Here is a 13,320-nt window from a genome sequence, read left to right on the forward strand (position 1 = left end):
ACCTCGTTGGAGGCGTTGTGGGGCAATTCGTGTTCCTTGTGTGCCCCGGGGGAAACCCAGATTTAGGCTTTTCAGATCCAATGATGGCGAGGTTCTTGCGCTGTCACCCCATGGGGGCATCATCTTTGGGTTGTACACCGGCTGGAGAAATAAGTGTTTGGCTTGGTGGCTGGGCACAGATCTTTGTATGCTTCTCGTGCGGTGACCAAGGTGGAGCGGCGTGACATCTACAGACTACAGTATTGACGACGATGAGTCTTGTCAGCAAGGTCCAGCGGGGTCTCGGCGCTGGATGCCGTACGATGGACGCGCGCAGGAGGTAGACGTTGTTTGGCGTCGTGATGGCGTTGACGGCAGAAGGGTATGACAAGATAAGTGCATTGATTGCTCCTGAAGATGAGACTACGAAAGAAGACGATGACTGACTCTACAACGTGCGCATGCGCTGCATGTTGGGGATCTGCTAGACCAGTTGGTGCTCCCGGTTAGCATGCGGGCGGCCTGGTGAGGCCATCAGATTTTTTGGTGTGCGTGGCGCGCTGTTAGAGCACATCATCAATCTTGTAGATAGGACGACAATTTTCGTCAAGAAGATGGCTTTGGAGTGATCTATGTATTTATTTTGCATGACTTTGTTGAATAATGTACTCCCTTTGTAAAGAAATATAAGTGTGGTAGATCACTAGTTTAGTGATCTAAACGCTCTTATATTTGTTTATAGAGGAAGTAATAAAGATGCTAGCGGAGTAATTTTTTTTGAAAAAAGTAAAATAAAATGCTCTGGAGGTCCCCAGAATAAATGTAGTCGCAACCAAGAAAGGGAAAGCGTGGACGACCATGGACGGTTGGCAACCCATTGCTCTCGCTCTCCAAGAGAAGAAAGAGAAAGGTTGGCATGACTTGCCACGCCTTCCGCTTCTTCCTCTGCTCCACTCCTTTGATTTGGCATGCATGCAGCAATCTGGGGCACAAGGGCCGGAGTCTCGCATAATTTGAGGCAGAGCAAAGACACTGATTGTTTGAGGAGGAGAAGAGAGATCGACCGAGACTAAGCTAATCAACCGGCCGGTGCAACTCACACGATGAGCAGCGAACAGGAACACCCGGAGACGTCGGAGCTGGAGGAGGAGGCGGAGAAGGACGAGGACGCCGCCATCGTGGAGCTGGTGACGGAGCTGAAGCAGGAAGGCACGACGCTGTTCCGGCTGCGGGACTACGACGGCGCGGCGTTCAAGTTCGACGAGGCGATCCGGCTGTCCCCTCGGGCCCCGCGCGCGTACAACGAGAACGACATCGCCTCCCTCCACAGCAACGTGGCGGCGTGCTACATGCACATGAACGCGCACCGCCCCGAGGACGACTACCACTACCACCAGGCCATCGACCGGTGCAACATGGCCCTGGACGCGTCGCCGAGGTACACCAAGGCGCTCCTGAAGCGGGCGCGCTGCTTCGAGGCGCTGGACCGGCTGGACCTGGCCTGCGTCGACGTGCAGGAGGTGCTGACCCTGGAGCCCAACAACGCGGTCGCGCTGGAGCTCCTCGAGAACCTCCGGGAGGAGATGGAGGAGAAGAAGTTCCTGCTGGAGCAGGAGGCCCGGTCGCTGGACGACCTCATCAAGGTCATCTCCGCCAGCGAGAAGGTGGCCAAGCAGTTCAGCTGTACCATCGCTACCGCCGCAGACCCTGCTAAGAAGGCCGTTTCGACGGAGACGGATGATCAGGACGCGGAGGCGATATTGATCCACGGTGACGGTGAGCAGGACGACGAGCAGGCGAGCTACGACGACAATGACGGGGAAGAAGCACCGAGTGGCCAGACGGAGGAGGAGGCGCATGTAGGCGATCAGAGTGGGCAGAACAAGCAGGAAGACGGAGACAACGCAGAGCATGGCTCTGGAGCGACGAGATGCGTGGAGTTTTTTCTCGGAGAAGAAGGGGATGTCAGGAGGATTGCGCTGCTTCCACAGGATGGCGGTCTGGCTCAGTTGATGGACATAGCTCGGAGCAAGTTCCCCGACCTCAAGGAATTGTCTGTTAATTTCAAGGACGACCGGGGTGACTTGGTAACGGTCGACTCGACTACGGACCAGAGCGCATGGTTCGATGAAGCGAATTCCCGGTCCCAAGGGCCACTTCGGTTGTACGTAACCGAAGGTAATCGCGAACGGGTGTCGTGCCCCGATCAGCCGATTCGGGAACACCACTCTGTTGATCCGTGCTTGTCGCACGATCAGTAGCAGGCACATACTATATATGTCGTACGTTTGGTCATATTGAGTGATGAAATGTATTTACGGTGGTCGGTGGTCTAACTCCCAAAATGTATGTTTGACTCACTGAAATGAGTAAGGAGATCCATTGTAATCCAAGAAATACGGATAAAGCTATTCGGTTCGATCTGGATCACGGACCCCTCGGCTCAATTGGTTTAGGACGCGTTTGGTTGACATATCTGTTTTTAGGCATTTTGCCTTGAGTATACATCAAGTTTTTGGAGAATACCATCTTGAGTACGTCAAGGACCACAACTTGTGTGTCCATTCTTCGGTTGTCGGTGGTTCTTGCTCGGCCCATGAATGATAGATCGACGTGGTGAGTACTATCCATGACGCTGTCAACGCCGACCCAAACAACTTTATGCAGGATCATCCTTGTACTCAAGTTGGAGTGTCTGTCGATGCCACTCGAGTTTACCAAGCACTTGCCATCGTCCCAGAGGAACCCGTGCCGTGGACAAACACCGACTGTGCTTGTAGGGTGACAATCCGAATGATCAACAAGACAACGACGGTCTCACCCTGGACGTCATTGTTCGTCCAATTAAGATAGGGTACCTTGTCACCTTCGAGTTGGCGACTCCCACCATCCTAAAGGTGACCGCCTTCAATGATGAGGACGTCGAGGTGGTGACCAAGTGCAAGAAGCACGAGGAGGCCTTTGCCTTGGATGCCTAGGAAGTTATCTCTGCATCTTTAAGACTTTTTGTGTGGGATGTTTAAGAGTTGGCCGCTACTGCTTGTCATTTAACAACCCGAGTGTATGTTAAGACTTAGGTTGTTTCTGCTATGCCTGTTTACTGCGGCCAAGCATGGATCAGAAAAGTGATTCTACTTGAATATATATAGATATACCTCCTATATTTCTGCTGCACACACAAAGGACAAGGTGCACTGCATTGTGGCCGCTATATATGACGTTCTCATTACAAGATACACAGATCATGTCGTACACGTGGCATACTAGCACCAACCAAGTTGTAGGTGGGCAGCTGCCACACGGGTCTGAGGCGGACGAGGAGTGGGCGCGTGGGCGTCCGTTCGACGTCCGGGTGGATGCAAAACGGGCGTAATTTTACGTTGGAAATTAGGCAGGTCGGACGCGAAATGAACAAAAAATGCGGATGTGGTTGCGCGTTGGGCCGCGCGGTTTGTCCGTTTGGGCCCAAATGGACAGACGCGGACCGGATAGGGTTGTGTGTTGGAGTTGGTCTCAGGATTGCATTTCTAGTGTAGGAGTCCAGACGGAATGACAGGGAAAATGTGACTAACCCAATCCACAATGAAGAATATGGTGGTAATTCGGAGATTCCGAAAGGAGCGCTTGATGGGAAGCCTATAGACGTCCACGGTGGCCAAAAGGAGGCACTACACGCATTGCAAAGCCGCTACTACTACAAGGTGGCTGATGGAAAGAACAGTGAGTCCATATATACAAGGAAATTGATTACATGGCAAAAGGTACGGTGGCCTAGAGCCCATCTTAAATAAGGCCCAGTATATCTGTATACATAAATTATAAAAATATATATTGCAGAACAAAAAAATCAACATGGACAAGGGCATATACCCCCCTCCTTGACACATTTCACCATATTGTATTTATTCAATAGTTATTTATAGTTGAGTACATTACAATCAATATTTGCTACATATAATCATACATAGATGGTGTATTAAGACTTTATTTGTTAAGTAAAAAGATGTTTTTTATGTTAATGCTTTTTTTTCATGATATATGATATATATTGTTGAAACTATATATGTTACTAATATTATTGTTCATTGTTCTAAATAGCACTAGGGCCTCCATAATGTTAGGGCCGACCCTGCCTCTTGCCTACTACTTGTATCCACGATGGTCTAGCTATCTCAACCTCTATAATCTTTTACTGCTAACTATCTGTGTGCATCAACTTCTCCGGGTGCTCTCGTTGTACTCTGGTTTGTAAAAACTCTGAAAACCTACGGAAGAAAAATGTGGAACACTTGCAGAAAGGCAGTGGCGGTCTGGAAGTCGCTGGCGGAGATCATGAACGCGACCGCGGCGGTCGCGAGGAGGGCCTGCGTAAGGCGGGTCACGAGAGAACAACGCGTCCCTGGTGCGCCCAACAGGTCCACCATCAGCACCCCCGGCGGCGGCACGTTTTTGTCTGCGTCCTCCCCCTGCTCTGGATGCATCCGGAGCAGGCGGGTCACTATATATATATATATATATATATTTGCGGCCGCCGCCGCCGCATCCAGAGCCAGGTGTGGGCCTTGTCCCTGCGCCGCCTCCACTCCATCGAAGCCGGTGTCGGGTGCACCACCGGATGGCTTGGCCGCGGGAAGATGGCGCCGCCCTGCTCCATGCAACACACGCGACAGCGGTAGAGGGCCGGAAGCAGTGTTAGCGGAGGGCCCGAGCTAGTCGACGGAATGAGGCGCCCCTGTATCAGGGCAGGGGAGCGGATGTGAGGCTCAAAGCACTCAAAATCCAGGGAGGGATGGCACACTCCCGTTTCAGAATTCCTATTGATATCCAAGAAAACACCGTGTGCGATATTAAAAGAGGTACCATGCTTGTCGAATTGATTGAACATACCTCTTTAGTTATATGGGACGAGGCGCTGATGACACATAGCAAATGTTTTGAGAGAGTTGATAGGTCGCCGTGAGACATCCTTGCTGCCTCCGACCCATCATCAGCAGACAAACCGTTTGGTGGCTTGATGTTTGTTCTTGGCGGTGACCTTAGGCAGATATTACCGGTTATTGAGGGAGGTACAAGACCACATATAGTGAATGCCACTGTCACAAAATCTCCCTTGTGGCACACATTAAGATACTCACTTTATCTACTAGTAATATGCAACTATCTTGTGGTGGGTTAGATGAAACTTCCCGTGCTGAACTGGAAAATTTCAGCCAGTGGGTGCTTGATTTAGGAAATGGAGCTCTACCTGCAGGTTTTATCTACGTTGTGCCTATGAGTGCGCTGGTAACCTCATCACTTCAAAAAGAGGTTACCAGACCACATGTGTTACATCTAACTAAACACCACACACTTTATCGATGTCTAGAGAAGACCTGCAACCAAACACCATGCGTGTGTTTGTTCTCAACCAGGTCGGAGAGGACATAAGCAAACTACATGCAGAACATGGTTTTTAGCTTGCATTTGCTTAGCCAGCCGAGTTGAGAAAAAAAGAAGACCAAAGGAGCCAGAAACATCATTGAAATGTTCAAACCCCATGGGATCGAACCCGACTTGTCTGGTACACAAGACTATGTCCTTACCACTAAGCTACATTCAGTTGTCTAGGCCCAATTAAATCACACATGCAAGAGGGAGTACATCCTATCAAACGCACCCGCTCTAGCAAAAAACCTTGTTAAACAATCGAAGGCCGCGAAGCCTCGACCGTTTTAGAGCATGGTTTATAATATAGCCAGCAATCAGCTATAATAGTTGCCATATCATTAGAGCCAACATAATAGTTAGTTTTAAATATGTACTATTTTATTAATGACGGACCCATCTTACAATCACATAAAGTGTCTTGGGCCTCGTGCTATAGCTAGTTCTTATTCCACAACTCGCTTTTATTCTCCCTTCTTCAACAAAGCAAAGATATAGAAGTAGTATTCATTATATTTTGCTTACGTGATCTTATTATACTTGCTCAATATAGAATCCCAATCCAGCTGCCGCACCAACTAAGAAAAAAGTCCAGCTGCCGCTACAAATCCATGGGGGGCTTCATTCCACGGCGCGAGACGCCGTCGTCGCGGTCAAAACCGTGGTGCTACCCTGGAAGACCAATGAACGGCACGGTTAGCATGAACCCAGCACGATCCCGTGAGCAAGACAAGTGCGTTGCTTCCCCGTCAAACTTCGGCACATCCCGCCCACAGCATATTACCGTCCACCGCAAAGCCAAACTGAATCTACAAATACCGGGCAAAAAGACACCTTCTACCATTTCCAGGCAGAAGTGGCTTTGACCTGAGTTCTTTGCGTTCCTTTCCGGGGCCGCCAAAGCCAATACACAGACGGGCTGGGCCGGTAGGCTTACACACCGACCTTAAGTTTAAGCCCAGTCCATCGAGGGCGTCCCGTCGTCAAGTTCACCCGCTCCACCACCATCCCATCCCACCAGAACACGCTAAACCCTATTCCCGCTCCACCTCGCCGCCAGCCCGCCACCGCCGCGATGTCGTCGGAGCCCGCGCCCGCCTCCGCCTCCACGGAGGAGCTCGAGGCCGACCTCTCCGCCGCGACCATCAGCAAGAAGCAGCTGAAGAAGGACGCCCGCAAGGCCGAGAAGGCCGGGAAGGCGTCGCAGCGCCAGCAGCAGCAGCAGCCGCAGGCGGAGGAGGCCGACCTCTTCGCGGCCAACTACGGCGATGTCCCCGTCGAGGAGATCCAGTCCAAGGCCATCTCCGGCAGGTCCTGGACCGACATCGGCGACCTCGACGAGGCCGCCGCGGGCCGCTCCGTGCTCATCCGCGGCTCCGCGCAGACGCTGCGCCCCGTCAGCAAGAAGATGGCCTTCGTCGTGCTGCGCCAGAGCATGAGCACCGTGCAGTGCGTGCTCGTCGCCAGCGCCGACGCCGGGGTCAGCACGCAGATGGTGCGCTTCGCCACCTCCCTCAGCAAGGAGAGCATCGTCGACGTCGAGGGCGTCGTCACCCTCCCCAAGGAGCCCCTCAAGGCCACCACGCAGCAGGTCAGTCATCTGGGCCAGTTTGGTCGTTTCTCGTCATCGGTCGCAACCATCATGCGCATGGTTAGATGGTGGCTTTGTAACCTTCCTTATTTGATGATTCGAATTGTTGTCGCCTAATTCAGAATATCAAGCGCACACTCGTTACAATTTCTGTTATAGTGTGCCTAGATGATCAATTGTTTGTGTGTTCTCTTTGACTGGCAGGTCGAGATCCAGGTTAGGAAGGTCTACTGCATCAATAGGGCGATCCCCACACTTCCGATCAACCTTGAGGACGCAGCCCGGAGTGAGGCAGAATTCGAGAAGGCTGAACAAGTACGTCCATTGCAAATTCTTTCATTTGCCTTCTTCCTCTTTGCAGGAGGCGCCCAGCTTTTGCTCTATGACTCTTATCGTTGCCATGGTTACAGAATGGGGAGAAGCTGGTACGTGTTCTCCAGGACACACGCTTGAACTATCGAGCTATCGATCTGCGGACACCTGCGAATCAAGCAATCTTCCGCATCCAATGCCATGTTGAGAACGTGAGTACTATTTGTCCTTGTTTGCACTGACCGACTGTTACATTTCATGCAGCAAGGCATGCTGCTGTAACAAATATAGCATGTTCTGTTATGTCTAGCACCACGTGCGTTGTTATTATTAAATGGTCACGGTTCATTCTTTCATCTTAGTATCTCCATCTACCAGCAAAAGGCACCTTGCACAAACCTATATATTTAACATGCAGCATGAGATATTGTTCATCAAAACTATGCTTATGTTCGTGACATTCATGTGGCATCTCATGCAGATATATTTTATTATGTATTTCTGTAGCATGTAATGTTTATTTTCTTCTTTTGGTTCATACATGTAACTATTGATGGATACACATGCAGAAATTTAGAGAATTTTTGTTCTCGGAGAATTTTATCGGGATCCACAGTCCAAAGTTGATTGGTGGATCAAGTGAAGGTGGTGCATCTGTATTCAAGCTGGAGTACAATGGCCAGCCTGCTTGTTTAGCACAATCTCCCCAATTGTACAAGCAGATGAGCATCTGTGGTGGCTTTGGCCGCGTGTTTGAGGTTGGTCCCGTCTTTAGAGCAGAAAAGTCAAACACTCACAGGCATCTGTGTGAGTTTATCGGGTTGGATGCTGAGATGGAGATCAAGGAGCACTACTTTGAGGTAAGGAAGATTTGGAGGAAATAAGTCTTTCATTTAGTTCATTTATTGAAGTGATGGTGACCAGGTACTGGTTTTTGTACACAGGTTTGTGATATCATAGATGGCTTATTTGTTGCAATATTCAAACACTTGAATGAAAATTGTCAGAAGGAACTTGAGACAATAAATAGGCAGTATCCATTTGAACCTCTGAAGGTAAAACATTACTCCTTATTGTCTTGTGTTTGTTATATGTATGCTTTTGCTTAAGTTACTGTCTCAACTTCTTCTACTTTATACAGTACCTAGAGAAAACCTTGAAGCTGACGTATGAGGAAGGGATTAAAATGCTGAAGGTACTAGCTTGTACTCTTGTCTATTTCATCATTATGGTGACATTCACTTGCATACAGTATGCTCTTTTGTGTTCTCACAGTGTGATTGATGTTAGGAATTTAATAGCCCTATATATTACTGGTGTTTTGATTGAGCTGTCCTAATTGAGATTCCTGTGAAACAAGAAACATACTGTTAATAGTTGTTTGAAGTGGTTATATGTTCTTCAAACTATGAATAATAGTAAATACTGCAGTGGCGCAGCGCATATGAATTGGTGTTGTTATATTTTGCATTTTTTTTCTACCAATTTGAAGTGTGTATCGACATTTTGTTTTCAACAAATGCTATCTACCAACCGGTACTTCCAGCTTGACCATTATCATGTTTTCTTGTTAGCTGAAAAACTGGTAGAAACTGGCAGTCTTTTCTGACATCGCTAGCAGAATTGTTTCTCCGTAGCTGAAAATAATAATTAGAGTACATGATCAGTGGATGTGCTTGACATTTTGAAACGAGGGATTAGTTTTCTTCGGAAATCAGGCCGGGTGAAAGGCTGGCGGTTACCGTGAACTCACTTATGAGTTCAGTTGGACAAGATTTATGGATGACTTGTCTGTTTGGCAGGAAGCCGGAACTGAAATCGAGCCTATGGGTGACCTTAACACTGAAGCTGAGAAGAAACTTGGTCGGCTTGTTAAGGAGAAGTACGTAGATATACTGCACGTATGTAACTGTATCACTTAATTTAAATAAGCTAACTTATCTGTTATTTGTAGGTATGGCACAGAATTTTTCATCCTCTATCGATATCCTTTGGCTGTGCGCCCTTTCTACACCATGCCTTGCTACGATGATCCAGCTTACAGCAACTCTTTTGATGTTTTCATTCGAGGTGAGTATTAAATTAATCATTACAACACTACCAAAGAAGTTGTTTGGCTTATGATTCCAGTTGCATGGGTATAGCTTTCGTGTTATTTTTATACATTTGAAGACCTATTTTTCTTTGATTTCTAGTTGATGCAAAATTGCAAAATGTTTGTTATTTCTATTTACGTATCTTCATTTTTTCTAGATACTACCTATGAAGTGTTTTTATGTTCCTAATCTGTAAGGAATTAAAGTTGCTTCCCTTTCCATATGTTACCGTTTCCTTTGTTTGCAACTAGCCACTTATACTTGAGGAAACAATTACAGGAAGTTGCTTATACCACCTCTCCTTTTAGTAAAATTAAATCATCTGGGTATGTTAAATATTATTGTCAGCATAACAAAAACAAATCCATAAATACTCATTTCAAACAAAAAGTACATATAAATATACAAAAAAGGAGCATTAATTAAGTTTACCCTTTTCAACTGTTGAGTTTCTTGCGGCATCATTTTTCCTAATTGGTTCATAAAAATTACTAGTATACTGCTACCCCAGTTCCTGAACCTGTGCTTTCTGGAATTTTGCAAAAAAACCCAGTACACATCTAGGAATGACCATATTACCCACGTTCATTGGTTACTTGTTCTTGTTGGGATGATGTGTGCCACTCTAGTCTGTAACTACATTTTGATAAATGAGAATTAACCAAACAGGATACAAATTTAAGAGAAAAATGTTTCAAAGTTTATCAAAATCGTGGGATCAGATGCATTTGGAATGGAAGTTGAAAGCTATAATGGCATATTTTGGAAACGGGAGGGGGTATCATGCAGACATATGGCAGAACTATTGGACTAGATGGGTAGAGCAGGGCCACTATTCTGCCTGACACTGTTTCTTGTACATATTCTTTGATATCTAGACCCATAGAATAATAGGAGTGATGTTCTATTGTGGATGAGTTTTCCAGTCGGATGCAGAAAAGAAGTTTCTCTGGGTCGACAAAATAAAAACAGTAGAATGTAGTGATTATTCCAACAGGTTGTGGTTATAGGGAGATGTTGCATGACAGTATAATGGCACAGAAAGTATCTATATTAAGTCAGTTCTTCTGCCTCAGGTAAATAGTTTATACAATATGATGTCAACCTTTTCATGAACCTTGCTTACAGCATGATGATGTCCAGATGGTATGCTTTGTAAGAGATTAGGGTTTTGAAAGAATATCTATATAGACATAGCCTGGATGAGAGAACCTTTGGGTGAGAAAAGACTAACCATCATTCTTGCTTGAGCAATACGTGCTCCCCTCCTCTATTTATGTATGTGTCCAAGGTAACAAAGGTTCCTAGTTAACATGAGTTGGACTCTCCACTGATTCCTGACAAGTTTGTAGTCTAGGACATATACAAACTTAAACAAACTGGTATATTGAAGCAAAGTTCTCTGCTACTTCCACTGATAGCTAACATCGTCCCAGCCTAGGTTTTGTGCTGGCTTGTTTCCTAGGTCCATCAATAATTCAATAAAAAAAGACATACGCCAATATTGAAGCAAAAATCTCCCATCTGTACGAATAAAGACCTTAAACAAACACATTCTCTTCGGGGATTTTGCATATGAAACTGTCTGCTATGTTCGGCATATTAGCATGAATGCTTGTTAGTTTTAATTCTGATTCTGACCAATTTTATTTGTATGACAGGTGAGGAAATTATTTCTGGAGCGCAAAGAATACATACGCCTGAACTTCTGAGGAAACGTGCAATCGAGTGTGGAATTGACGCGAGTACTATCGCATCGTACATTGAATCATTCAGGTCTGTTCTTGTCTCATTGTATGGCGGCGATGTTGTAATATTGCAGTATTTACTACTCATACTTGTTTCCAACAATCCATCTCAATGCTTCAGTAATACATATATTTTCTTCACTTCGGTACTCAATTCCTCCCATGCTGACAATCACAGCTATGGTGCACCTCCTCATGGCGGTTTCGGGGTCGGCTTGGAGAGAGTGGTTATGCTGTTCTGTGCCCTCAACAACATCAGGAAGACATCTCTTTTCCCTCGTGACCCACAGAGGCTCGCGCCATAAGTTTCTTTCCTGGGTCGACAGCTTGCACCCATGGTTGTCGTCATCTTCACCAATCTGCTAGTCAAGTACTGGAACAACCTACGATGATGGGTGCAGCGCTGTTCATTACGTTTGAGTTTATGGCATGGCCAATGTGTAGCACCGTCAGTGTGTTGGAGCTTCTGTTAATACTCACAAAGCTACTTATGTTGATAACCAATCTCGAACAAAATGAAAATTGGTCTGCTTTTCCAAGTGGGTCTGCTAGCCGTGTTTTTGCGCGCTGATACTGCCGTCATTTTCGTTATTTGTCTCTTATGTCAAACCTACTGCCGTCATTTTTGTTATTTGTCTCTTATGTCAAACCTAGGGATGCAGACGGACGTGTCCGCATCCATCCGAAGCTAAGGCCTCCTTTGGTTTATAGGAATCTTGTAGGAATTTCATAGGATAGGATTTCTATAGAATTTTTTTTAGAGCCTTTTGATTTGTAGGAATGGAATCCTATTCCTGAAGGAATTCTTTCTATCCTTCATATTTCATAAGAAAATAAACATTAGTCTAGACTCAATGGAAAATTTTTATGATGTGAATCAAAGGGCATCTCCTTTCCTATTCCTACTCATAGGATGTGAGATACATGTCATCTCATTTCCTATTCCTACCATTTTCCTGAACCAAAGTAGGCCTAAAAATGCACTAATCATTACTCTTTTAAACTCCCAAAACGTTTTACATTTGTTTACAAAGGGAGTATTACTTCAACTATGGTGCTAGGCTCATCATGTGGTGCATGCTGCCTAACTGCAATGTGTCCTTTCGCGTGGATCCAGTTTATTTACGACAGCAAGAAATAAGTGTGGCGTCAAGAGAGTATTGAGACAAATCCTTGATAGCTTTGAAGTTTGGCTTCAAGAGAGTATTGAGACAAATCTTTGATAGCAGGGGTTATTTTGAGTGACATTTCTCCCCATTGGAGGTTTGATACATATCACACACATTTCTGGTTCAAAGCGGTCTAACACAACAAACATTAGAAATTATAAAAATTACAAAAAATACGTTTAAATCCATAGACTATCTAACGATGATTACAAGCACTAACGCAAACCGAAGGTCCGTCGTCATCGTCATTCCCTCGCCGGAGACGGACATAACTTGTTTTAGTAGACAACCATTCCCTCGCCGGAGACGGACATAACTTGTTTTAGCAGACAGTTGAGAAGTCATCACACAAAGGCCTCATCGGACCAGCGTACCAAAACAACCGTTGCCGATAAAGAGAAGCGTAGATTGAAAGGATCCGATCTAACGAAGGCCAGATCCGAGGAGATCCACCCAAGACAAATTTGCCGGACATACATCTCCACATGCTCTGCGATGATGCTAGACACACCGCCGGGGCGAGGCTAGGCGAGGAGAATCTTATTCCATTTTTAGCGAGCGGTTGCCGTCTCACATTCCTGTGCATGACACAAACGCTAAGGCTAGCTGTATAATAAGAGTATCATAGTTAGTATCATGCATGTCAACTAGACAATTTTAATGTGGTGTTATCGAATTGAATGGAGAAAGAGCGAGTTTAATATCATGATACCATATCACAATAAATATTATAATAATATGGGTCTTGCATGACAATAAATAATGCCATCTATGATACTAGTATTTGATATTATGCATTACAAAAGTCGTATCATATCCTAGTATCATCGTGCTACCATTTTGGGCAACAAAATTCAAAAAAACATCTAAAAATTCACGAGCGAAGCTGCTCATTATCTTGACGAACTCCAACAAATCGAGCCGGGACCAGCCAAAGGGCGTACAGTATCAGTTTGTCTTGTCCGTATACAGAGTCCTTCAATCCGCTCTCCGTCTGAACT

The 13,320-nt window shown here is 45.9% G+C and overlaps 2 protein-coding genes across 2 annotated transcripts; both read left to right on the forward strand.

The window, feature by feature from the left end:
- Positions 1–860: 860 nt before the first annotated feature.
- On the forward strand, positions 861–5,435 carry LOC109770295 (HSP-interacting protein-like). The gene is made up of 5 exons (XM_020329002.4): positions 861–2,157; positions 2,785–2,906; positions 3,516–3,699; positions 5,156–5,262; positions 5,391–5,435. The coding sequence occupies exons 1-5, from the start codon at positions 1,083–1,085 to the stop codon at positions 5,433–5,435; spliced, it is 1,533 nt and encodes a 510-aa protein (XP_020184591.2). The 5' UTR covers positions 861–1,082.
- Positions 5,436–6,329: 894 nt separating this feature from the next.
- LOC109770286 (aspartate--tRNA ligase 2, cytoplasmic) lies at positions 6,330–11,689 on the forward strand. Its single transcript, XM_020328993.4, has 10 exons — positions 6,330–6,994; positions 7,199–7,309; positions 7,405–7,518; positions 7,876–8,166; positions 8,251–8,361; positions 8,448–8,501; positions 9,109–9,188; positions 9,261–9,376; positions 11,064–11,178; positions 11,329–11,689. The coding sequence occupies exons 1-10, from the start codon at positions 6,479–6,481 to the stop codon at positions 11,453–11,455; spliced, it is 1,635 nt and encodes a 544-aa protein (XP_020184582.1). The 5' UTR covers positions 6,330–6,478; the 3' UTR covers positions 11,456–11,689.
- Positions 11,690–13,320: the final 1,631 nt, after the last annotated feature.

Source organism: Aegilops tauschii, chromosome 5, assembly GCF_002575655.3.
Source record: "Aegilops tauschii subsp. strangulata cultivar AL8/78 chromosome 5, Aet v6.0, whole genome shotgun sequence".
Classification (NCBI taxonomy): Eukaryota; Viridiplantae; Streptophyta; class Magnoliopsida; order Poales; family Poaceae; genus Aegilops; species Aegilops tauschii.

Excerpts from the sequence above, each read along its gene's own strand:
- LOC109770286 (XM_020328993.4), top strand. The coding sequence starts at position 6,479 with ATGTCGTCGGAGCCCGCGCCCGCCTCCGCCTCCACGGAGGAGCTCGAG. Across the intron at positions 8,502-9,108 it reads AAGGGATTAAAATGCTGAAG|GAAGCCGGAACTGAAATCGA; the intron begins GTACTAGCTTGT and ends TCTGTTTGGCAG. Across the intron at positions 9,189-9,260 it reads GGTCGGCTTGTTAAGGAGAA|GTATGGCACAGAATTTTTCA; the intron begins GTACGTAGATAT and ends TGTTATTTGTAG.
- LOC109770295 (XM_020329002.4), top strand. The coding sequence starts at position 1,083 with ATGAGCAGCGAACAGGAACACCCGGAGACGTCGGAGCTGGAGGAGGAG. Across the intron at positions 2,158-2,784 it reads TCGGTTGTACGTAACCGAAG|ACAACGACGGTCTCACCCTG; the intron begins GTAATCGCGAAC and ends ATGATCAACAAG. Across the intron at positions 3,700-5,155 it reads GGTGGCTGATGGAAAGAACA|ATGAAACTTCCCGTGCTGAA; the intron begins GTGAGTCCATAT and ends GTGGTGGGTTAG.